General features: G+C 50.6%; 1 protein-coding gene across 1 annotated transcript in view; it reads left to right on the top strand.

Moving 5' to 3' along the window:
* The window catches only part of LOC144824394 (GS homeobox 1-like), a 158,204-nt gene extending 155,754 nt beyond the window's left edge, over nt 1–2,450 (top strand). The window contains exon 3 of the mRNA XM_078683501.1: nt 1,718–2,450. Within this exon, the coding sequence (XP_078539627.1) occupies nt 1,718–2,038 (321 nt within the window). The 3' untranslated portion in view covers nt 2,039–2,450. The remainder of the gene's footprint in view (nt 1–1,717) is intronic.
* The last annotated feature ends 24,843 nt before the right edge of the window (nt 2,451–27,293 follow it).

Raw genomic sequence — 27,293 nt, forward strand, 5'->3', positions numbered from 1 at the left:
AGCCTGCAACTCTGCACTTGCCTATGGGGCTACTAACCTTTTCACAGTAAAAATGACCATTTAGGGTTTTTACTGCAGGAACATGTAAAAGCACATGTTTCACCTTTTAACATACATCACCCTGCCTTGGGCTCCTTAGGCCTGCCTAAGGGGTGACTTACATACATTAAAACAGGAGGTTTGGTCATTGCCATTACTTTAAATGTCAGAGTCGAGTTAGCAGTTAAACGCTGCCCTTCCCGTCTGCAGTGGCACACTGGGAGCCAGGTTACACCTTGTCCCGCTCAGGGTGGCACAACCAGTGCTGCAGACCCTGGGAGACACCCATAGGCCCTGGGTACCCCTGGTACCATGTACTAGGGACTTACAAGTAAGTTCAGCTTTGCCAATTTGGGACAAACCAATTACACTTACACCCTTGTAAGTGACAGAGCACATGCACAAAGTCCTGTTTAGAAAGCTCAGTGCATTTCAGAGCCATTGCACAAGTGCCTAGGAGTCAACAAGGGGGCAGACATTTGGGGTAAACCTGCAAAAAGCCTGTTCCCTTACATGTCCCAAGGTTCCTCCACTGTTGTTTCTTATTCACACTGTCCTTCTATGTGTACAACACTTCCATGCACTATACTCTGTTATGCGTCAAACTCCTCACGCTCCCCGTGCCTGGCATTCTGGAATGCCACGGAGGCGCGAGTGAGGATAGTGCTTTTTGGAAGAGCTGGAGTTTAGATGCCTGTCCATGGATCCCATATGAGAATGAGGAATTACTGTACAGTCAAGCTGCTGACAGTGGTGGTAGGGGCGAATCACTGACCCAGAGTGAGTACCAGGGTATTCAAGGAGTCACAGGTGAGAACGCTGACGAAGCTTCACAACTCTCAAACCAGGGGAACGACATAACGTAGAGAGGGAGGATCACATCACATCACATAGGAAGCTATAGGGCCAGACCCACAACAAGGGTCAGAAGGCACACGGCAGACACAGGGGAGTAATCATACTGTGAGACCAAAGCGATGCAGGACGTTAAGTGGGGTCCTTCGTGCTGCAACTGATGGAGATGGGCAGACTAGAGAGGCCCAGCACACGTTCCGTGGCACTGGTGTCCATGTATCAATGTATCGCTTCATAGAAGAGTAAAACAGGCGTGGGACAAACCTCTGCTTTCGTAGGGCCCGATTCACAGAACTAACTTAAGACAAAATCCTAAACTCACTACCATTTTGGTATTCACAGAAGGCACTTACTCATTTTGGTATTCACAGAAGGCACTTACTCACCAATGAGTAAGTGCATTCTGTGAATACTAAAATTAGCAACTTACTCATTTTGAGCAACTTACTCATTTTGAGTAACTTACTCATTTTGAGCAACTTACTCATTTTGAGTAACTTACTCATTTTGAGTAACTTACTCATTTTGAGTAACTTACTCATTTTGGTATACACAGAAGGCACTTACTCACCAATGAGTAAGTGCCTTCTGGGAATACCAAAATGGTAGTAAGTTTAGGATTTTGTCTTAAGTTAGTTCAATGAATCAGGCCCATAGTGTGTACACCTCCGAGAGGGGAGTATACTGTAGCAATGACGTTGATGGCTTCTTCACCGCTGCGCAGTGATGCTTGTATGGGGCCGTTGTCCATGTTCCTAAGCATGAGCCTTTTCTTGTACTGCCTGGTTCTGAACTCATCTAAACACCTTTCTTTTTCCCACAGGTAAAGATCTGGTTCCAGAACCGGAGGATGAAGTGGAAGCGTAGCCGGAAAGCTAAGGAGCAACAGGCACAAGCCGAGGTGGAGAAGCAGAAAGCAGGCAGCAAGGCCTCGGTCACGCCTGCCCAGGAGCTGCGTGCCCCAATGGAGGCCGAGGAGGACATTGAGGAAGATTTGGACCAGGACGAGGAGGACGTGGACCTGGAGCAGCACCAGAGCAGCCCGGACTTCTTACACCACACAGCAGACCTGGGCTACAGCCCAGGTTCCTCGTGCTCAGAGGTGGAGCTTAGCCCCGCCGGGCGGATCATGTCTGCCGTATGAAGGCACGCGGCTTGGTACAACAGACAGGATGATGGAGCATGGGAAAGACACATGAACTCATTTATTTATAAGACTAAATTGAACAGACTACTTATAGTCATGGTCTTTTATGTCCATGCCGGGGCCTCCGCTTCTTAAGCCGGCGGGGAGCAAAACAGAGCAACAGACTCCAAAATGGCCGCCACTCTCAGCAGGAGCGGGTGAGCGCGGCAGCATGGCGGGACGGCAGAGACTCTTTCCTAACATCCCTCCTGAGAGGACACTATTCTCAGAGAACTGAATAACTTATGGGCATCATTGCTCTATTTATCTCTTAATTATTCTGTATCAGTGAATGTCTAAATTTGGGGATGACGGAGTGTGATGGGCGATACTGTCTTAAATTGCATCATGTTTTCTCGATAAAGCTATTTGCTACAGTGCACGGCGGTCTCTTTTCTAGTGAGGATGTGATTGAAATGTCATGACGTAAAGGGAGCAGGCCCCCTACCATTCACCTATGTCGGTATATTCGCTGCTCCAAAACTGGGAGTGGAGAGAACGTAGGGGTCTAGTTACGGGACTGTCACCCAGTGCAACGCAGCAAGCCTCCTTGATGCGCTGTGCGACAGGGAAAGGGCAGGAATGCACCGTATTTAAGGCAACTGTAGCACTTGGTGCCATCTTTAGTGGGTATTCATACCCTTTTTATTTGTTTTATGTTTTTTTTCTCACGTTTTATTTAATTCGTTTCAATCCATCAGTAACTTACCTTGACAGGGGAGCCTGCATAAGGTAAAGGGGTTGCTGGACCCCAGGTTGGTTGTTTTTTTCTCCAGCTCTTTTTGGCCAACAGCGTTGGAACTTGGCCACGCCCTCTCATTTCATGACCCATAATGGAGGGCTATTTAAATGCACTGTCAGCGCGACCGTGCAGCGGACGCACCACTGGCGCGCCAAAGGTGCGTCTAAGGCAAGCCCGTCTTCGCCAGTCTGCACACAGACCGCAACAGGTAACCTCCCTTTGCTATTCGTGAGATCAATTGCGCTCGCTCAAGTGTCATAGTAAGCGGTTTTCAGGCCCCATGCTAGTACCAATAAAACCCACAAATATTACAACTTGTCCAGAATGCCAACTAACTCTGACGAACCATAAGAAACAGCGTTAAAAGCCCCACATCCTTCGCTCCCAACTCAGCGACGGTACCCAGCATTTTCAAATGTACTCTCATAAACACCAGGTCTCTCATTAAAAATGCACTGGCTTTCGCCGACTTTCAAGAGACTCATTCGCTGGAAGTGGCATTTGTCACCGAGACCTGGGCAGATGCAGCCTCGGTCCCGGATCTCATCTTGGCTTCTCCCCCTGGTTTTGTCATCTCTAGGCTAGATCATACGGGGAACAGGGGTGAGGGGTTATATACAGGGATCATTTCAAAGCATCCTTCGGGCCATTGCAGGCCATTTCAGACTGTGAAGCGCTTTCATATAAAATAACTCTGAGAAATCAATAAGGCTTCAACGGGGCTCTTATCTATGGGCCCCGGGCCCTAGAGCAGCATTTCTGAACAACAGTAGTCAGCTGATGGACATTAAAGTCAATTTGACTGACTTTACCATTTTAGGGTATTTTAATATCCATCTGGAAAATTCATTATCCAGTGATGGCACTCTTTTTACTGACTCTTTGGCAAGAGCGGGTCTTGTTCATCTGGTAAAAGGACCCACGCGTGTTGCCGGACATTTTTAAGATGGGATTTTTTTCTGACAACCCCAACCTCAGAGTCGCATCCATCCTTCCCCTCGCCTGGTCGGACCATTCTACGGATATGTTTAACCTTAGTATGGACGTTGGGGGTCCTAATCCCCACTCTCGACCTCGCCAACCTCTAGGACATGGGTACTCACAAACTTTCCCTCTGGGCCAAATTTACAGTGTGGTTTGTGTCCGAGGGCTGCACCAGTGGGGGCGGGGGTGGGGCTAGAGCAACAACAAAAAACTGACCATGAGGTTGATCACTGGTCCCTGCAGGGGACGCCTTCGACCACTGAGCCACCAGACCCAGCATACACACATCTCTCGCTCTCTTTCTCTCTCTCTCTCTCCCCCCTCTCTCCCTCCATCTCTCCCTCTCCCTCTCTCCCTCCATCTCTCCCTCCGTCCCCCCCCTTCTCTCCCTCCATCTCTCCCTCTCCCTCTCTCCCTCCATCTCTCCCTCCGTCTCTCCCTCTGTTTTCCTCACTTTGTCTTCCTCACTCTGTCTCCCTCTCCCTCCTTCACTCTCCCTCCCTCTCCCTCCCTTTCCCTCCCTCCCTCGCCCTCTGTCTCCCTTTCCCTCCCTCTCCCTCCCCCTCTCGCTCCCTCAGCCTCTGTCTCCCTCTCCCTCCCTCTCCCTTTGTCTCCCTCCCTTTCCCTCCACCCCTCTCCCTCTGTCTCCCTTTCCCTCCCTCACTCTCACTCCCTCTCCCTCTATCTCCCTTTCCCTCCCTTTCCCTCCACCCCTCTCCCTCTGCCTCCCTTTCCCTCCCTCCCTCCCTCTCTCCTTCCCCTTCCCTCCCTCCCTTTCCCTCTGTCTCCCTTTCCTTCCTCCCTCTCTGTCTCCCTCCCATTCCCTCCCTCCGTCTCCCTCTGTCTACCTTTCCCTCCCTCCCTCTCCCTCTGTCTCCCTTTCCCTCCCTTCCCCTCTCTCTCCCTCCCTTTCCCTCCCTCCCTCCCCCTTTCTCTCTCCCTCCCTTTCCCTCCCTCCCTCTCCTTCTGTCTCCCTCCCTTTCCCTCCCCCCTCTCCTTCTGTCTGCCTCCCTTTCCCTCCCTGCCTCTCCCTCTCTCATCTCACACTGCCTGTGTGTGCCCGGGCTGAGACACCTTCCGGGCACACACACACAGAGCCATACCCGAGCACTTTACAGGTCTTTAAAAGACCATTCGCATTTTAATGGGGCTGTGTTGTATTTCACCTTTTAGCGCCGCAACTCCACTCCGACTATGGCTGGCCCCCACAGAGCAGCAGAGTCTCCGAGTCGCACTGATAGATGTCTGCAAGGTCCGCGGGCCTCCAGGGAAGGCTTGCCGGACCGCTGGCGACCCGCGGGCCGTACTATGAGTACCCATGCTCTAGGACATTCTTGGCATAAAATTACTCTTGAGGCGCTTTAAAGCGCATTTAGCTAAATCCATACCTGAGATTTCTGCAGACTTAGACGAAACTACTAATAACTATCATATATGGATTGCCTCAAATGTTAATTTGCTAGCCCTTGTCAAAATTCTCAATCATAAAAGGACTTCCTTCTCTGAACCCTGGTTAGACGACAACCTCAGAAGCCAAAAACAAGCATGTCATAGGCTCGAAAGGAAATGGCGTACTCATTATGACACATATGATGACATTTCTTACAAAATGGCTATCCAGGCACACAGAGTTATAGTTCTAAAGCCAAATCTTGTTACTTCATTGCCAAAATAAAAGCCTCACTAAACGCTCCCCTAGAACTCTTTGCAACAGTGAACAAGCTGAGTAAGTTACCGGCACTGAAAAAAAACTCGTCAATCAAGAATTCTGCAACTATTTGCGGATTTTGTTCAGAATAAAGTCAAAGCTGTTTATAATACCTTTGCCTCCCATCTTCCCGCTAATGGGAAGCCCGTGGAGGGGATCACATCTCCCACGTTGGTGGGGACCACCTCTTCTGATGGCCCATTGGAGAATAACACCCTCTTGGAAGCATTTAACCCCTTTCAGCATCTATGGTTCAGACCTTTCTCTGCCAAAAAAGGTCAGGGTCCCCCTTGGATCCCTGTCCCCCAAAGTTTCTTCACTTAGTACCTGACATCACGGCTAATCATTTGAGAGACATCTTTAATAAGATGTTTACTGAAGGCCACTTCCCCAAAGAATAGAAGAAGGCCTCGATTCTTCCTCTGTTAAAAAAAACAAAGTTGGACTGTAAGGACCCCAATAATTATAGGCCAGTTTCACGGCTCCCCCTTCCTGCAAAAATTGTTTATCAAGAACAATGAGCTCCTAGATGCTACACAAGACGGCTTTAGAAGCCAGCCCTGTACTGAGTTAGCTTTGATTATTGCCTCAGAGGAAATCAGGCTTCTCTGCAAAACTGTCCCCGGTAACAAAAACAGCCCCCAAGGGATCTAAAACCACCCTCCACCCTGGAGGCCCACAGGGCAAACGCCCGCTGCCCACCTCGGCCAGTCCAGCCCTGATTCCATGATGGTATGCGTGAAATTGGAAACTGGGTGTCTAGTAACTGTCTGAAGTTAAACTCTGGAAAGACAGAGGTCCTGCTGTTCGGAAGGAATTCCTCTTTTTGGTCTCCTAATTGGTGGTCACAGCAAATGGGAGAGCTCCCCTTCCCAGCTACCAAGGTAAAACAATCTAGGAGCGTATTTTGACTACAAGCTATCCTTTGAATCCCAAATAAACTCTATCACACTGTCTTTGCTTTCTCAACAGAATATATCCAAACTCCCAGTCTGCGCCCCTTTGGGTGACATTTTTTTTAATCCATCAACATTACACTCTTTTCCTCCCATTGACTCAAAAGCTTTTTTAGATTTATTGACTAGAGTCAAATCAGGATCTCCTGTGGATGTTTGTCCACCTCAAATCATGAGGGAAATTGGCCGGGCTATCCCTAACAGCATGATATCATTGCTTAACAATTCCCTTACATCTGGGACAGTCCCCAGCAGCTTCAAGCAGGCCTTATTGATTCCCCTTACTAAGAAACCTGGCATAGACCCTCTCGACCTCACTAATTATCGGCCTCTATCCCTTCTGCCCTATCTATCTAAGATTTTGGAGGCTCATGTTACCAACAGCCTTTCAAACTTTGTTGAAGATTCTGGTTATTTACAACCTAACCAGGCAGGCTTTCGGCCTGGTCATTCCACTGAGGCAGTAATATTGGCCGTTCAGAACACCTTGAGGTCTAACGCCGACAAAAATTTACATCAAGCTTTGGTGCTTCTTGATTTGTCCGCAGCATTCGACACGGTTGACTATTCCATTCTGGTCAACCGTGTCGAACAGGCCGGCCTCAGAGATTCTGCCTTGGCCTGGCTGAAATCTTTCATATCTGAACGCACCCAGTCTGTTCGGCTAGGGTCTTTTACAGCTCCTAAAATTAATTCTTTTTGTGGGGTCTCTCAAGGCTCTTCCTTGTCCCCTTTACTATTTAATTTATATATGCGGCCCCTTTTGTTTTCCCTAAGAGAGCACAAAGTCACTGTATATAACTATGCAGATGACTTGCAGTTAGTTTTTGTACTAAACTCACCTAATGCTGTAGAGAATTTTCAGGCAACTGTGACCTTAATTCAGAGCTGGATGTCTTTAAATCACCTCAAATTAAACCCGGGGAAAACTGAACTGATCCTGCCCGGGAAGAGCGAGATTAGTTGGAGCCCACACTTCTGGCCTTCTGATATGGGTTTCCCCCCCAAAAAATCTCAAACAGTAAAGAGCTTGGGAGTGACCATCAACGAGGACCTTGCCTTAAAATCCCAGATTGGAACTGTAGTTTCTTCTGGATTTTTTCAATTAAGGAAAAAAAAAAAAAATTGCACACCTCCTTACCCACTCTGCCCTGATTCAGGTAGTCACCGCCCTAGTCCTTTCCCACATTGACTTCTCAAACAGTCTCTACCTGGGCTTACCTGTAGGTCAACTTAGAAGACTACAATACCTGCAGAATCAAGCTGCTAGACTGATCTGTAAGGTACCTAAATGGGAATCGATTAAATTAGGGCTAGAGAATTTGCACTGGCTACCTGTGGCTCAGAGAGCCGCATTCAAAGCCGGATGCATCATTTTCAAGGCTTTGCAAGGCAAGGGCCCCCTGTTCATCAGGCAATTGATAGGGAGATACATCCCCTCACGTAGCTCGAGATCAGCCCACAAAGATCTACTTGAGGTACCCCGGTTCAAGAAAAAGCGACAGGGAGGTAGCTGTTTTCACTTTCTAGCAGCCTCCTTGTGGAATTCTCTACCTTTGACTCTTAGACAGAGTAAGGACCTCCTTGCCTTTAGAAAGGCATTTAAGACTTTACTTTTTACACAGGCCTATTTGAAATAGTGACTCTTGCTGGTATCTCTTTTGTTATGTTTTTTTTTTATCTCTCTTCAGCGCCAAGAAGCTTTTGGGCGTATGTGCGCTTTATACATTTTAAATAACATAACATGTTAAAAACTTTCAGGAAAGTCCTGCCTTTTATTCCACGGGACCTGCAGAAAACAGTAATTTAGGCACTTATATTGTAAAAAATTTACTATTATAGTGCGCTTGTTAGAAATGGGATCCCTGGCTGGCCAGGGCTTGCGCCAAAGTCAGTCAGAGACCACCACTCCTAAGTCAGGGCAAGGGAGTTACACGCCAAGATAACCCCTGCTCACCCTCTAGGTAACGTGGCCCAAGCAGCAAGGCTAAACTTGGAGGTGATGTGAGTTAAGTATTTGCGCACGCACCCCAGCAACAACACCCGAGGCCCCCCCGCAAAGGAAACTCCACACTAGGTTATATATAAAAATAGCCTTTGTATTACACCAAAACACATTAGATAAAAACACACACTTTACAATGTGCCAACAGGCACGGGCAGAATTTACAGGTGATATGTACAAGACAGGGCCACCTGGACCACTGTCAGGAATAGACACTTTTAGAACTTAGCACTAGGTAGAATTAGCATTTAGAACATATAATAATAATCACTTTTAGCACACAACCAGTAACTACGAGTAAACAGGACCTCACTAGCACCACCTGTACTAGGAGAACCACCATCTAAGTATCACAATACCTGTAGGGGTGTAAGCACATAACACATGATGCATAACATACATTCAGAGGTGCAGGGAAGGAAAACACATGATGCCTAAAAACATTCAGAGGTGTAGGAAATAACAACTGCGCAGAAATCACCTTAGCTAGTAAATCACAAAGTGCGCAAAACTCACATGAGCCACCACCTGTGGCAGTCCCTAGGCCAACTGGCCTCTCTAGGGCTAGGACGCCCTGTGTCCCAAAGTCAGGGGCCTAAACGTGGCAGCTGCCCACGAACTGCTGGGCAGCTGTGAAGCAATGGTGGGGACAACGTTGGAGCCTCCCAGGCTCTGCACAAAGCACTTGTGTCCCCCAAGAGCCTCGTAGCTCTAAACCAACAGAATGGCCCTCCCAAGCCTCTCAGGGCTCGTAAAACAACTGTGCCCCCTTGAGCCTCTCTGGGCTCGAGATCAATGGGGCCTTTGAGTCTCTCTGGGCTCTGAACTTCATTTATGCCCCTGAGCCTCGTGGGCTCTTCAAACAAGTGATGCCCCCTAGAGCTTCCGTGGCTCTGAAAAACAACTGTGGCGTTCGAGTCCCCTCCGGACTCTAAGTAAAGGGGGGGGGGGGCGGTGGAGTCCCTATCAGGGAACTCGTGGCACAACAATGCCGCCTGCAGCCTCGGGGCTGAACACCAAATGTGCCCCCGGAGCCCTTCATGGGCTAAACAGGACCGAATGCCCCCGGGATGCTGGAAGATCCTCTCTGGGATCACAACCAACGGAAATGCCCCTGAAGCCCTCGTGGGCTTAGTGAAACAAGAAGATGCCGCCTGGGGTTAGGAGAGCGGCCCGCTGTCTGCCGGGGCCGCTCTACCCTGATACTGCGAGGCCCCCGCCCAAGTCGCCTCACTCACCGGGACTTCTCTTCCTCTAGTGCCGCGGGCGGGGCTCCCCTCCACTGGGTCCTCGCCGGCGGTCGTACCCCCGTCACTGCACTCCGGGCTCTCCTCTGGCTATGGTGCGAGCACTACGGGTCGTCTCCGCGTCCCGCCCTCGGCCTGCCTGACTTCCGGGTCGCGGCTGCGGCCAATCGCAGCGCGGCACTGGGGTAGGGAGGCGGTACAGCACCTCCTTATCTCTCTCCGGGCCGGCGGCGGTAAAAACACGGGGCAATGCCGGGTGGGCACCGGCTTTAATTATCAATAAAGCGCTCCCAAATCGCTACAGTACGATTAAAGTGCTTCCAAGCGCTCGAAAAAGATCGAGCGCTCCCAGGCGCTGGGGAAGAGATAAAGCACTCCCCAAGCGCTATAGGACCATAACAAACGCGCTCCCAGCGCTATAATCAGGAAATAAAGTGGTCCCAGCGCTAGGGCACGAGCAAAGGTCCACAAGTACAGCAAAAGTCCTCCCAGGACTGCAGCAAGGCAGGGGGGGGCAAGGCTGGGCCAGGGGCCAGCTCATTGGGCCCTCCAGGCAAGAACGCAGTCCCAAGTGGCGGTTCCTCCTGGCGCCAGCAGCAGCAGCCCCCCTCAGTAAGATCAGCCAAGAACAACTTGCAAGGGGACACAGCCCCTTTTTATACTAATAATTCCTTTGTCTGTAGGTGCAGGGTGGGGGAAAAACTAGTCGTAGCTGGTTTTGGAGCACCCTTGATGGCTCAACCACCCCTTTCATTTACTAGGGAGGCTAGGGTCGTTAGACGCACCACAGGGGGCGGAGCTAGCATTGTGTGGGGAAAGCCCAGCCCCATTCAGGAACCAGGTGCAGCCCTCCCCTCACATCAGCATGCTAATCTCAGCACTCACCACTGGGCAGACCCATCCAGACATCCTGGAGCCTGGCATCCCAGCCAGCTCCAGCCAATCACACTCCAGCACCCTCACAGCACACGTACAGCCATGTCTAGAAGTGGCACTTCCACACTAGAAACATACACGCCGCATACATCATCTCGCAGCATTCAATCACACGAGTCCACACATACCAGACTCGAGCCTGTACACCCCACGCATCAGGAACTACCAGGGACACATACATTCCCCATGCATTCCTATGGGAGGTCAGACCTATCTCACCACATGCACTCAGAGTGCGCACGCACTTTCCACTGGGACACAGTGAAAGTGCGCAGGAACCGAAACTCGCCATCACCAGGTCACCATTACAAGCAAAAAGTTTAGGGGTGAAACTGCCTGATGGGCCAAGTCCAACAGCGCTCTTTTTCAATATCCAGAAAAGATTAATAAACAAACTGCAGGTTCTCCAAAATGCAGCTGCTCGACTGCCGCTTGCCATCCCAAAACATCAGTCAGTATCTCATGTCTTGCCTTTGTGGCACTGGCTTCCTGTAAAAAAGAAATGACTGAATTCAAGCCCCTGTGTATTGCCTTCAAGGCATTGCATGGCTTTGGACCTGAATACTTTAAACATAGATTTCTTGGGTATGTCCCCAACAGATCTTTGCAGTCTTCATCTGTCTTTAATCTTCTGATCCTGCACAAAAATAATCCTTTAGAAGTATATTCCTCTTCCTATGTGTGCTGCAGGATACAACACACACAGACAGAGGAAGTAACGAGGAGAAATAAATATATATCTCCTCGTGACGCGTCACCTGAGAAGGCAACCCTTTTCGGCTCAATCCCAGGCCGACCGGTTCTGGTAAATCTGGAATTTGTCAAAAACCATGAGAGTTGCACGAGAACACCTGTACAAAGCCCATGGGACGCCTTCCCAGGTCAGGGGAAGGCAACGCAGCGATTTGCGCTGCGTTGCGTTACTCCATATGTATGGAGCCACTGAGGACCATGGGCTCAGGGCCATGCAAAGTGGCCTCGCGTGGCTTCATAAATGACATGTATGGTTTGCGCCATGATGCGTGGTGCAAGAGTGACGCAAACCGGCTCATGAATAGGCCCCTTACTCTTTGCTTTGGTGTCCTTAACGTATGGTTGCCAGTAAATTCCTCAGGTGGTTGAAAACATAGCAGGAGCCTGCTGCAGTATCGCAAGCTGTAAACATCAATTGGATGAATGAGTGAATGTCTAGGACATGGGATGGGAAAGGAAGATACTAAGGCGTGGGAAGGCAGGGAGTGAATCTTTATCCCCGGTGCAAGTACACACATCAGCCACCAGTGCATCGCTCTCCAACCGACACCCTGCAATCCCTGCACCGGACACCTTCCAATTCCCACCTTCCACATTCCAAACCCACCTTCCACATTCTAATCCCTACCTTCCACATTCCAATCCCTACCTTCCACATTCCAATTCTCACCTTTCACATTCCAAACCCCACCTTCCACAATCCAATACCAACATTTCAATCCCCACCTTCCACATTCCAATCCCCAAAATCCAATCCCCACCTTTCACATTCCAATCCCGACCTTACACATTCCAAACCCCACAATCCAATCCCCACCTTCCACATTCCAATCCCCAAATTCCAGATTCCAGCCAGGGTTGCAATTCCAACACATTTCCCCCCCTTACTACAACAAATAACAGCAACGGCAAAAAGTGAAACATTAACATACAAATAAAAATACCTATCATAAAGATAAAGATGAAATCAATATAAGGCATTGAGAACATAACAAATACTTCACAAAAGTACATTATAAATAAACAGATGTGCAATATGAAGAAAAGCAAGTGTGTACAACAAAACAAACCTTGCTTACCTACAATGTGATGCTTAAAACGTTCTTGTCTCCATCTGTCTTCCTGTGCACCTCTCTGCAATGGCTTTGACTCATTTTTCTGCAGGACTTCTGTGGCTCCGGAACAAGCACCTACAACTGCCACCTTCATCTGGAGTACACCAGCAATTCTGATTTTATTCAAATCTTGCCATTCCTGGTGTTCACCACCAATGACATAACCTGTAGCAACATACCCTGGGGCCACATGGACAAACCTTTTTGTCGGTATCAAGTGGTCCATTTGTGAATGCAAAAAGGCTTTTTGGGATGTAGAAAGCCCTCTTTGTGATTCGGTAACCTATCATCAAACCGCAAATTGGGTTTGCAATTCGGTATTAGAAAGGCGCATGTTTAGGGCATCCCTGCCTAATACCGAATCGCAGGAGTATGTGTCAATGTTTTCAATCAATCAATCAGTACACTTGTAAAGCGCGCTACTCACCCGTGAGGGTCTCAAGGCGCTGGGGGGGGGGAGTGCCGCTACTGCTCGAAGAGCCAGGTCTTGAGGTGTCTCTTGAATGTGAGATGGTCCTGGGTCAGACGTAGGTGGGCGGGGAGGGAGTTCCATGTCTTGGCCGCCAGGTAGGAGAATGGCCTTCCTCCGGCGGTGGTTCTGCGGACCCGTGGGACGGTGGTGAGGGCAAGGCTGCCGGAACAGAGTTTGCGTGTTGGAGTGTAGAACGTGAGGCGGTTGTTGAGGTATTCGGGGCCCGTGTCGTGGAGCGCTTTGTGTGCGTTGGTGAGGAGCCTGAAAGTGATCCTTTTGCTGACGGGGAGCCAGTGCAGGTCTCTCAGGTGGGCTGATATGTGACTGTGGAGGGGGATGTCGAGAATGAGTCGTGCAGATGCGTTCTGTATGCGTTGGAGAATGTTTTGCGACCAAAGTGCAGTTGAAAAACATTCGCAATATGCCGCCAATTTTAAATTAGTGATAAACCATTTTCAAACTGGAAGGGGTCTCCTAGGGACACCTTATCCTTTGTGAATGTTTGGAAATACATTGTTTAAGAGAAGGCAGGGGTCCCGCGGACCACTGCCCACTCCTAAAAAATGGAAAGTTAACATTTCCTTTTTTTTTTTAAATGCATCCAGCTTTTCTCTAAGGGAAACAAGCTGCATTAAAAAAACATCGCTTTATTTAAAAGCAATCACATACATGGGGTCTGCTGACCCCTGCAGGCCAACATCCCTATGATTTTAGTGATTTCCAATGGGTCGCAAACCGAGACTTACCTCATTAATACTCATGGGATAGGTCTATTTGCCACCCACCGGGAATCGCAAATGAAACTCAAAAGAGTGTCATGCATTTGTGATAATGATTTCCTAATTGTGAGTCGCAGGATATCGCAATTAGGAACTCGCTATTTCACAGTTTCGTACATGTGGCCCTTAGTTTCTGAACTTTGACCCACCTAACTACCTACAACCAGGTCTCGCAAACCACTTCTTTGAGGACAAACTTCACATTCACTTTTCACATTTTTCCTTACATGAACTTCGTGATGCGTCAATTTAGCATCTGCCCATCCATTCATATTCAGTTTGGACCCAGGACCCAAACCTGAACGTGACCTCTCATAAATAAGAAATAGGTTACCACATTGGGTGCCATCCTGTACACCCATAGCATGTGCTCAACGGCAGTACATCACCGTCCAGCTGCACCCTGGTATCCTGTACCATCCACATTTCAATCCCCACTTTCTACATTCCAGACAGCCAGGGATGAAATCCCATAATGGATGTATCAATGGATGGATGAATGGATGGATGGATGGATGGCTGGCTGGATGGATGGATGGATGGATGGACCAATGAATGAATGAATGAATTTCTTGCACAACGCTTAAACCTGATTGCTATTAAGACCTGACTGACCGCGTCGCCATTTGTAGGCTTGAAGGGATGGGTTTTCACTTCAGGTTCTTCCTGGATGTGGTGCTCTTCCCAGAGGAGAACTTCTGCCTCAATTGCTGTCGCTGGTCTTGGACACGGGGGTCATATTCTACAACTACAGGGGCTCATTTATGGGAGTTTGATGTACGGCAGTGCAGCAGGGCTCCTTGCTGGGCTGCCCTATGCTAAAGTCAAAGGGCAGGAATGCACCGTATTTAAGCAATTCGCTGCATTCCTGTCATTTCTCCCTGTGCCGGCACCGTTCGGCAGCTTGGTGCCAACGTAGGCACCCATGCATGGTTCAAGGGGATGCATGACGGTACAACGCAGTCTTTTAAAATGCTTACCGTTACCACACAGGTTTTACAACGCAAGTCGTTACAACAAATTGCGTTGGGGGGCGCTGGATAGTGAATATTTTAATTTACTATTCCAACTCCAGTCCCCGTGGATAGTAGGGAAGGAGTTGGATAGTAAATTAAACTATTCCCTATCCTACAGCGCCCTCCAGCGCAAGTCGTTGTAACGACTTGCGTTGTAAAACCTGCGTGGTAATGGTACCGCGTTGTAAAACTTTCATGGTAAAGGATGTTTCCCGGAGCAAGGGTGCCTCCGTTGCAGGCGGGGTTGGTTTTGTTCAGGTTCCTATACAGTGTACTTTTTTTTGCAATTCTGATCCCATATGTAATTTCAGAGTGCATGTTTCCTGCAGCCTGAGCTGCATGACGTGCTCAATATGCAAAATGCATATTGCATTATTTTTTATAGAAAAGTACTACAACCCTAAGAGGCATTTTCCTCTTTCCATGTGTGCTGCAAAATGCAGGAAACATGGAAAGAGTAAAAAGGTGAGGAGAAAATAACATACTTCTCCTTGTTACGCCTCACTTCGGGAGGCATATGGACTTAGTACTTCCCCAGGTTTACATAACTTTGTAAATCTGGGGCAGTGTCAAATTCCATGGGTGTTGTGTGGGAAAACCCACCAGGATGCCCATGGAACGCCTCCTGGGTGCAGAGTAAAGCGACGCAGCAATTTGCACTGAGTCGCCGTACTCATGACTAATGAGGCCACTCAAAGCCTTACAGGGCCGCTGTACATGGTTCATGAATCGAAATGAGAGCCCTGCGTCACGCATGTACCACTTTACGTGGTGCAAAAGGGATGCAGGGCTCTCATACTCAAGCCCCACAGTATTTTTCTGGTGATGTGGAAAGACATTGGGCCTAGCAGAGCTGTGGTAGGAGATCAGCACTTCCGCGTCATGTATAAAGTAACAGGGACCCGCGTGTGCTGCCCGCTCTCGGGGAGACGGACCAAGAGGTGGATACGTTTTCCGAGCTCCAGGTTTCAGACTGATGTACAGGTTCTTCTTCTGGAAATTTAGAGTAGGGATCTCCACTCTAAGGTGGTCTTACACAGGTGGGTGTGACCCACCCAGTGACTACCCACTAATCTGAAAGATCAGACAGGACGGGTGAGCTGAGCTCTATCCAGGGGAACTGATGGAAAAAGAAAACAACCCCTAATCCTCTTACCGATGCAATAAATGACCGAAAATCTGCCAATGAGGCCAATGACCACATTTAAAAATGCCATCCATTGCAAGACACCCACCAGTTTATTCATCCTAAACGTGATGCAATATATAAACAAGCATTTGCAAGGCAATAGCTCTCGCATTTACGAGAGTTTAAGCTATTGTCATTTACAATGGCAAATGCTCAAACTCTTGAAAATGCGAGACCTATTTCACTTCAAAGAAGCTGCGGCCATTGTCCAGAGATGATTGAAAGTAAAGGCACGCATGACGAGGAAAGCACCTCATACCTGCAGTAGCAGAAACCCATTAAAGAAAAGAGTGTTTACAGTCTAAATAAGACATACTATGTCGCAACAGAAGTAAAAAGGCCAGTCGCCATGAGAGGTTACAAATGCGGACAAGGTTGTACCAAGGAGGGACTAACAAGCCTAATCACGATTTGCAAGCCAGCGTTTACGAAGGACAATGACACAAGCCAATGACAAATATGGGCGTCGAGTGGGCGCGTCTTCAAAGCCATAGTACAATACAGCATGCCTCGCAGCAGCGCCTGCGCTGCCCAGGCTCGACCTAAAAACATGCTGCGGTCACATTCTAGGCTCTGTTTGTCACTTTAGTGACTCACAATAAAAGATGGTTTATTTTCTACTGGGAGTGACTGAAAGGGATGGCATTTTAGATGCATGTATGTTTACACATTTCAGTACGCAGACAATCTATAAGTGGGAAGATTTTAGGGACACACAAACATAATATATTTAATTGTCACTCGTTGAGGCAGGGGACCCCAGGTCAGTAGTGTAACACCACAATGCTTGGCCGACACATATATAAGCCACCAATAAGTTGGCAAGAGTTGGATAAATTACACAGACATGGGTAGATTTTCTCTTTGGAGTGAGGAACTAATGGCTATAACATGACATCTAACCACTATGGAAAACATGTGAGTGAGGCTTCGACTGAGTGCCGAAGGGGCAAGTGACGATGATGCACAATCACCCTTTTCAGATACAGTCTCTTTTCATAATAGTTGTTCCGCTTCTTCCTTTTTTTCTAGTAAGTTGTGTGTAGTTGAGGGACTTTCCACAGTGCATCCACCTTGAGCTACTATCTACATGCACACTGGGCGCGCACGAGTCAAGGGTGCATCCTCCTAGAGCACCGATCTACATGCACACTGGGCGTGCACGAGTCAAGGGTGCATCCTCCTAGAGCACCTATCTACATGCACACTGGGCGCGCACGAGTCAAGGGTGCATCCTCCTAGAGCACCGATCTACATGCACACTGGGCGTGCACGAGTCAAGGGTGCATCCTCCTAGAGCACCGGTCTACATGCACACTGGGCGTGCACGAGTCAAGGGTGCATCCTCCTAGAGCACCGATCTACATGCACACTGGGCGTGCACGAGTCAAGGGTGCATCCTCCTAGAGCACCGATCTACATGTACACTGGGCGTGCACGAGTCAAGGGTGCATCCTCCTAGAGAACCGATCTACATGCACACTGGGCGTGCACGAGTCAAGGGTGCATCCTCCTAGAGCACCGATCTACATGCACACTGGGCGTGCACGAGTCAAGGGTGCATCCTCCTAGAGCACCGATCTACAAGCACACTGGGCGTGCAGGAGTCAAGGGTGCATCCTCCTAGAGCACCGATCTACATGCACACTGGGCGTGCACAAGTCAAGGGTGCATCCTCCTAGAGCACCGGTCTACATGCACACTGGGCGTGCACGAGTCAAGGGTGCATCCTCCTGGAGCACCGATCTACATGCACACTGGGCGTGCACGAGTCAAGGGTGCATCCTCCTAGAGCACCGATCTACATGCACACTTGGCGTGCACGAGTCAAGGGTGCATCCTCCTAGAGCACCGATCTACATGCACACTGTGGGTGCACGAGTCAAGGGTGCATACTCCTAGAGAACCGATCTACATGCACACTGGGCGTGCACGAGTCAAGGGTGCATCCTCCTAGAGCACCGATCTACATGCACACTGGGCGTGCACGAGTCAAGGGTGCATCCTCCTAGAGCACCGGTCTTCATGCACACTGGGCGTGCACGAGTCAAGGGTGCATCCTCCTAGAGCACCGATCTACATGCACACTGGGCGTGCACGAGTCAAGGGTGCATCCTCCTAGAGCACCGATCTACATGTACACTGGGCGTGCACGAGTCAAGGGTGCATCCTCCTAGAGCACCGGTCTACATGCACACTGGGCGTGCACGAGTCAAGGGTGCATCCTCCTAGAGCACCGATCTACATGCACACTGGGCGTGCACGAGTCAAGGGTGCATCCTCCTAGAGCACCGGTCTACATGCACACTGGGCGTGCACGAGTCAAGGGTGCATCCTCCTAGAGCACCGATCTACATGCACACTGGGCGTGCACGAGTCAAGGGTGCATCCTCCTAGAGCACCGATCTACATGCACACTGGGCGTGCACGAGTCAAGGGTGCATCCTCCTGGAGCACCGATCTACATGCACACTGGGCGTGCACGAGTCAAGGGTGCATCCTCCTAGAGCACCGATCTACATGCACACTGGGCGTGCACGAGTCAAGGGTGCATCCTCCTAGAGCACCGATCTACATGCACACTGGGGGTGCACGAGTCAAGGGTGCATCCTCCTAGAGCACCGATCTACATGCACACTGGGCGTGCACGAGTCAAGGGTGCATCCTCCTAGAGCACCGATCTACATGCACACTGGGCGTGCAGGAGTCAAGGGTGCATCCTCCTAGAGCACCGGTCTACATGCACACTGGGCGTGCACGAGTCAAGGGTGCATCCTCCTAGAGCACCGATCTACATGCACACTGGGCGTGCACGAGTCAAGGGTGCATCCTCCTAGAGCACCGATCTACATGTACACTGGGCGTGTACGAGTCAAGGGTGCATCCTCCTAGAGAACCGATCTACATGCACACTGGGCGTGCACGAGTCAAGGGTGCATCCTCCTAGAGCACCGATCTACATGCACACTGGGCGTGCACGAGTCAAGGGTGCATCCTCCTAGAGCACCGATCTACAAGCACACTGGGCGTGCAGGAGTCAAGGGTGCATCCTCCTAGAGCACCGATCTACATGCACACTGGGCGTGCACAAGTCAAGGGTGCATCCTCCTAGAGCACCGATCTACAAGCACACTGGGCGTGCAGGAGTCAAGGGTGCATCCTCCTAGAGCACCGATCTACATGCACACTGGGCGTGCACAAGTCAAGGGTGCATCCTCCTAGAGCACCGGTCTACATGCACACTGGGCGTGCACGAGTCAAGGGTGCATCCTCCTGGAGCACCGATCTACATGCACACTGGGCGTGCACGAGTCAAGGGTGCATCCTCCTAGAGCACCGATCTACATGCACACTGGGGGTGCACGAGTCAAGGGTGCATACTCCTAGAGAACCGATCTACATGCACACTGGGCGTGCACGAGTCAAGGGTGCATCCTCCTAGAGCACCGATCTACATGCACACTGGGCGTGCACGAGTCAAGGGTGCATCCTCCTAGAGCACCGATCTACATGCACACTGGGCGTGCACGAGTCAAGGGTGCATCCTCCTAGAGCACCGATCTACATGCACACTGGGCGTGCACGAGTCAAGGGTGCATCCTCCTAGAGCACCGGTCTTCATGTACACTGGGCGTGCACGAGTCAAGGGTGCATCCTCCTAGAGCACCGATCTACATGCACACTGGGCGTGCACGAGTCAAGGGTGCATCCTCCTAGAGCACCGATCTACATGTACACTGGGCGTGCACGAGTCAAGGGTGCATCCTCCTAGAGCACCGGTCTACATGCACACTGGGCGTGCACGAGTCAAGGGTGCATCCTCCTAGAGCACCGATCTACATGCACACTGGGCGTGCACGAGTCAAGGGTGCATCCTCCTAGAGCACCGATCTACAAGCACACTGGGCGTGCAGGAGTCAAGGGTGCATCCTCCTAGAGCACCGGTCTACATGCACACTGGGCGTGCACAATTCAAGGGTGCATCCTCCTAGAGCACCGGTCTACATGCACACTGGGCGTGCACGAGTCAAGGGTGCATCCTCCTAGAGCACCGATCTACATGCACACTGGGCGTGCGCGAGTCAAGGGTGCATCCTCCTAGAGCACCGGTCTACATGCACACTGGGCGTGCACGAGTCAAGGGTGCATCCTCCTAGAGCACCGATCTACATGCACACTGGGCGTGCGCGAGTCAAGGGTGCATCCTCCTAGAGCACCGATCTACATGCACACTGGGCGTGCACGAGTCAAGGGTGCATCCTCCTAGAGCACCGGTCTACATGTACACTGGGCGTGCACGAGTCAAGGGTGCATCCTCCTAGAGCACCGATCTACATGCACACTGGGCGTGCACGAGTCAAGGGTGCATCCTCCTAGAGCACCGGTCTACATGCACACTGGGCGTGCACGAGTCAAGGGTGCATCCTCCTAGAGCACCGTTCTACATGCACACTGGGCGTGCACGAGTCAAGGGTGCATCCTCCTAGAGCACCGATCTACATGCACACTGGGCGTGCACGAGTCAAGGGTGCATCCTCCTAGAGCAACGATCTACATGCACACTGGGCGTGCACGAGTCAAGGGTGCATCCTCCTAGAGCACCGATCTACATGCACACTGGGCGTGCACGAGTCAAGGGTGCATCCTCCTAGAGCACCGATCTACATGCACACTGGGCGTGCACGAGTCAAGGGTGCATCCTCCTAGAGCACCGATCTACATGCACACTGGGCGTGCACGAGTCAAGGGTGCATCCTCCTAGAGCACCAATCTACATGCACACTGGGCGTGCACGAGTCAAGGGTGCATCCTCCTAGAGCACCGATCTACATGCACACTGGGCGTGCACGAGTCAAGGGTGCATCCTCCTAGAGCACCGATCTACATGCACACTGGGCGTGCAGGAGTCAAGGGTGCCTCCTCCTAGAGCACCGGTCTACATGCACACTGGGCGTGCACGAGTCAAGGGTGCATCCTCCTAGAGCACCGATCTACATGCACACTGGGCGTGCACGAGTCAAGGGTGCATCCTCCTAGAGCACCGATCTACATGTACACTGGGCGTGCACGAGTCAAGGGTGCATCCTCCTAGAGAACCGATCTACATGCACACTGGGCGTGCACGAGTCAAGGGTGCATCCTCCTAGAGCACCGATCTACATGCACACTGGGCGTGCACGAGTCAAGGGTGCATCCTCCTAGGGCACCGATCTACAAGCACACTGGGCGTGCAGGAGTCAAGGGTGCATCCTCCTAGAGCACCGATCTACATGCACACTGGGCGTGCACAAGTCAAGGGTGCATCCTCCTAGAGCACCGGTCTACATGCGCACTGGGCGTGCACGAGTCAAGGGTGCATCCTCCTGGAGCACCGATCTACATGCACACTGGGCGTGCACGAGTCAAGGGTGCATCCTCCTAGAGCACCGATCTACATGCACACTTGGCGTGCACGAGTCAAGGGTGCATCCTCCTAGAGCACCGATCTACATGCACACTGGGCGTGCACGAGTCAAGGGTGCATCCTCCTAGAGCACCGATCTACATGTACACTGGGCGTGCACGAGTCAAGGGTGCATCCTCCTAGAGCACCGGTCTACATGCACACTGGGTGTGCACGAGTCAAGGGTGCATCCTCCTAGAGCACCGATCTACATGCACACTGGGCGTGCACAAGTCAAGGGTGCATCCTCCTAGAGCACCGGTCTACATGCACACTGGGCGTGCACGAGTCAAGGGTGCATCCTCCTGGAGCACCGATCTACATGCACACTGGGCGTGCACGAGTCAAGGGTGCATCCTCCTAGAGCACCGATCTACATGCACACTTGGCGTGCACGAGTCAAGGGTGCATCCTCCTAGAGCACCGATCTACATGCACACTGGGGGTGCACGAGTCAAGGGTGCATACTCCTAGAGAACCGATCTACATGCACACTGGGCGTGCACGAGTCAAGGGTGCATCCTCCTAGAGCACCGATCTACATGCACACTGGGCGTGCACGAGTCAAGGGCGCATCCTCCTAGAGCACCGATCTACATGTACACTGGGCGTGCACGAGTCAAGGGTGCATCCTCCTAGAGCACCGGTCTACATGCACACTGGGCGTGCACGAGTCAAGGGTGCATCCTCCTAGAGCACCGATCTACATGCACACTGGGCGTGCACGAGTCAAGGGTGCATCCTCCTAGAGCACCAGTCTACATGTACACTGGGCGTGCACGAGTCAAGGGTGCATCCTCCTAGAGCACCGATCTACATGTACACTGGGCGTGCACGAGTCAAGGGTGCATCCTCCTAGAGCACCGGTCTACATGCACACTGGGCGTGCACGAGTCAAGGGTGCATCCTCCTAGAGCACCGATCTACATGCACACTGGGCGTGCACGAGTCAAGGGTGCATCCTCCTAGAGCACCGATCTACATGCACACTGGGCGTGCACGAGTCAAGGGTGCATCCTCCTAGAGCACCAGTCTACATGTACACTGGGCGTGCACGAGTCAAGGGTGCATCCTCCTAGAGCACCGATCTACATGTACACTGGGCGTGCACGAGTCAAGGGTGCATCCTCCTAGAGCACCGGTCTACATGCACACTGGGCGTGCACGAGTCAAGGGTGCATCCTCCTAGAGCACCGATCTACATGCACACTGGGCCTGCACGAGTCAAGGGTGCATCCTCCTAGAGCACCGATCTACATGCACACTGGGAGTGCACGAGTCAAGGGTGCATCCTCCTAGAGCACCGATCTACATGCACACTGGGCGTGCACGAGTCAAGGGTGCATCCTCCTAGAGCACCGATCTACATGCACACTGGGCGTGCACGAGTCAAGGGTGCATCCTCCTAGAGCACCGATCTACATGCACACTGGGCGTGCACGAGTCAAGGGTGCATCCTCCTAGAGCACCGGTCTACATGCACACTGGGCGTGCACGAGTCAAGGGTGCATCCTCCTAGAGCACCGGTCTACATGTACACTGGGCGTGCACGAGTCAATGGTGCATCCTCCTAGAGCACCGATCTACATGCACACTGGGCGTGCACGAGTCAAGGGTGCATCCTCCTAGAGCACCGATCTACATGCACACTGGGCGTGCACGAGTCAAGGGTGCATCCTCCTAGAGCACCGGTCTACATGTACACTGGGCGTGCACGAGTCAAGGGTGCATCCTCCTAGAGCACCGATCTACATGCACACTGGGCGTGCACGAGTCAGCACCGATCTACATGCACACTGGGCGTGCACGAGTCAAGGGTGCATCCTCCTAGAGCACCGGTCTACATGCACACTGGGCGTGCACGAGTCAAGGGTGCATCCTCCTAGAGCACCGATCTACATGCACACTGGGCGTGCACGAGTCAAGGGTGCATCCTCCTAGAGCACCGGTCTACATGCACACTGGGCGTGCACGAGTCAAGGGTGCATCCTCCTAGAGCACCGGTCTACATGTACACTGGGCGTGCACGAGTCAATGGTGCATCCTCCTAGAGCACCGATCTACATGCACACTGGGCGTGCACGAGTCAAGGGTGCATCCTCCTAGAGCACCGATCTACATGCACACTGGGCGTGCACGAGTCAAGGGTGCATCCTCCTAGAGCACCGGTCTACATGTACACTGGGCGTGCACGAGTCAAGGGTGCATCCTCCTAGAGCACCAATCTACATGTACACTGGGCGTGCACGAGTCAGCACCGATCTACATGCACACTGGGCGTGCACGAGTCAAGGGTGCATCCTCCTAGAGCACCGGTCTACATGCACACTGGGCGTGCACGAGTCAAGGGTGCATCCTCCTAGAGCACCGATCTACATGCACACTGGGCGTGCACGAGTCAAGGGTGCATCCTCCTAGAGCACAGATCTACATGCACACTGGGCGTGCACGAGTCAAGGGTGCATCCTCCTAGAGCACCAGTCTACATGCACACTGGGCGTGCACGAGTCAAGGGTGCATCCTCCTAGAGCACCGATCTACATGTACACTGGGCGTGCTGGTCAGATGTTCACTCACCTGGAGCTCCAATCTACATGCACACTGCTCGTGTGGGGGTCACAGCTGCAGTCACCTGCAACATGTGCATGAGGGTGAAGCGGACAGGGGACAATGACTTGCGCATGAAACTGTGCGGTAGCTTTATGAACATGTGCATATTATTTATGGATAAAGATGAATACTAGGGGCTGTATTATAGAAAATGCCCCAAGGGCATAAAGGGTTTATACGCCTGCTTTGTGCACCATGGGGCACTTTGGTATTACAGAAGGGGCTGTAGACGCTTGTGCTGCCCCTTCTATAATACAGATAGCACTGACACACATATAGCACCAGTGCTATCTCAAGAGGGTGTTCCCTTGGTTGCATAGGTGTGTGGCCCCATTCAAATGAGGAAATCTCTTTACCTCTGAGCCTATGCCGTATTATGGACGTGGTACAAAAGGGGGTGGTGATGGACGGAGCATCTGAACCAATCAAACACTCACACCCAGTCAACAGATCTGGGTTTAATCCATCACCGTTCTTTAGCCCACTCTGCCACCCCAGTTCAGACATGGCCATATCTAAATCAGGCTGACCCTGTGCCTCATGGGAACAGTCCAGCCCTAACTGCCAAGCCATGCCTTCCCTGGACCAGCAACAAGCTTCCGAGGACTGGTTTCTGGCATTACAGCCGTCTTCAGCCCGGCTTGCTTGAATCCAGTGGCAAAGTGAGCAAGGGACTCACGTCTGAGCATACCCTGCCAACTTATGGCGAACAAAGCGATACAAAAGGGGGTGGTGATGGACGGAGCATCTGAACCAATCAAACACTCACACCCAGTCAACAGATCTGAGTTTAATCCATCACCGTTCTTTAGCCCACTCTGCCACCCCAGTTCAGACATGGCTATATGCAAATCAGTCTGACCCTGTGCCTCATGGGAACAGTCCAGCCCGAACTGCCAAGCCATGCCATCCCTGGACCAGAAACAAGCTTCCCCTGTTTGCGCCATACACAGGCTGTGGGGGTGAATCTAGATACCTGGGGCCGTATTCTAGAATGTGCCCCAAAGCACAACGGGTATGTAGCGTCCGCTTTGTGCATTACAGGGGCACTTTGGTATTTGAGAAGGGGCCTCAGATACTTGTGCAGCTTCTTCCTTAATACAGAGAGTGCTGGATCATATGTAGCCCCAGCGCTATCGCTCATTTGAGTAGACAAGCGGGGTGGGGAGGCTAGCAATTATTTTCAGAGACAATTTATCAGTCTCTGTGTCTGCAGCAGGAAGTTACCCAGATTGCAAAGTTCTACCTTTTACGAATTACGTTAAGTAAAAACTATACTTTTAAGGTCCTTCTGCTGTACAGGACCCCAGGCTGAAGAACCTCCTTTGTAAACTCCATTAGTTCTTTCATTGAATCTAGCATCAATGCAGCTGATTTCTCAGTGCTGGGGGATTTCAATTGTTATCTAGAAAAACTGGAGAACTGCGATACCGCCTCACTAGTCGATACCATGGCTAGCTCTTCTTTGAGACAGATCGTTGAGCATGCTACACACAAGGCAGGACATACCTTAGATGACATATTTACTTCAAATCCATCTATGAAGGCCTCACAAGTGCTGCCCGTCTCTTGGTCAGACCATAGAGTCATACGGCCACATGCATCATTGTTCCCGTTTGCGATTTCTTAATTGCGAAAATTAAGGAATCGCAATTAATAAATCGCAAACGGCTATGCATCAAGAAATCGCAATTTTTTTGCGTTTTCTAAAAATTCCTTAATTGCGATTCACAATTTGCGAATCGCAATTAAGGAATCCCTTCCCATTGATTCCTCTGGGCCTTGAGGCCCATAGGAATGAATGGGAAGTCATTCTCAATTTGCGATTAGCAAATTGCGAATCGCAAATTGAGAATGCAATTTCAAGGGTGCAGGGTGGTAAAAGGACACCCCCCTGCACCCCTGAAATATAACTGTAAGTGCATTTTTCACACACCTGTGCATAAAATGAAACTTTCAAAAATGCACTTTTGTGCATTTTTTAAAGTTTTCGCAAATTACCATGAAGGTCAACTTCAGGGTAATTTACCTCTCCCTATTTGCGAATTCGCAAATTTAAAATGTTCATGCATTGCATTTAAGAAATCTAAAATTGCGATTTCTTAAATGCCATCGCTATTTTAGAAATCGCAACATGATTGCGATTTCTAAAATTGCGAAAAACATGATGCATCCCAATTTTGTCAATTGCATTCGCTAACGGCCGAAAATTGCGATTCACACCGTTTGCGAATGCAATTGACAATGATGCATGTGCCCGATATTGTTTTCAGTGAGTACTGATCAGTACACCCCCGAGACCTCTTAACCCTAGCGTTATATCCATAGGTCATGACTGGAGGAACATTGACCACCTTACTTTTCAAGTGTCCCTCTCTAGCTCAAAGCTCGACTGTTCTACAGATGCTACTACTGCTGCTCACAGGCTCTCCACCTGGATTAAAGCGTCAGTTGACCCCCTAGCCCCGGTAAGGACCTTTACCACTAAGAGGAAAAATACCTCAGAACCCGGGTTCTCCAACAAGCTAAGAGCCCAGAAACAAATTTGTAGAAGGAAGGAGAGGCAGTGTAGAGCAAACTACGACCCTACAGAAAAAACAAAATACGCACAATCATTGGCCGATTACAAAAAATTGATAATGGAAGACAAAAGCCAATACTTCTCAGCAAATATTTTGCAGGCAAAGAATTCTAGTAAAGAGCTTTTATCTACAGTTAAAAGCCTAGCTAAACTACTAGAGACCCCGAGGATGGAAAGCAGTACTGAATTTTGCAACTAATCGGGACAGTCTTTTAAGGACAAAGTGGAGGCAGTGCATAACTCCTTTAGGGACTGTGACAAAAGCGTATTTGGGAATTCTCCAGCAGTCACATCTCCTTCCCCACCTAATCTGTTATTTTCCCCTCCCCCCACAGAAAAGATTACTCAGGTGGGAAAGACTTCCAAATCAGGGGCTCCATCTGATCCTTGCCCTCCCAAAATACTGCACCTTGTTCCTGAAATCATCAGCGAACAACTGGGGGTTGTTTTCAAAGAGATCATCTACTCATTTTCCCTGATGCTTGGAAAATAACCTTGATTCTCACACTTTTGAAAAAACCCAATCTTGATCCAGCCGCTCTCAGCAGCTTAGACCTATCTCTAGACCACACTTCCCGGCGTAGGTGCTGGAGAAAATACTAAACTCAAAGCTCACGGCATTCATCTCCTCCATGGAATTTCTGATCCATCGCAATACGGTTTCCGGGAGGGGCGTA

The sequence above is a fragment of the Lissotriton helveticus genome, chromosome 3_1, assembly GCF_964261635.1.
Source record: "Lissotriton helveticus chromosome 3_1, aLisHel1.1, whole genome shotgun sequence".
Classification (NCBI taxonomy): domain Eukaryota; kingdom Metazoa; phylum Chordata; class Amphibia; order Caudata; family Salamandridae; genus Lissotriton; species Lissotriton helveticus.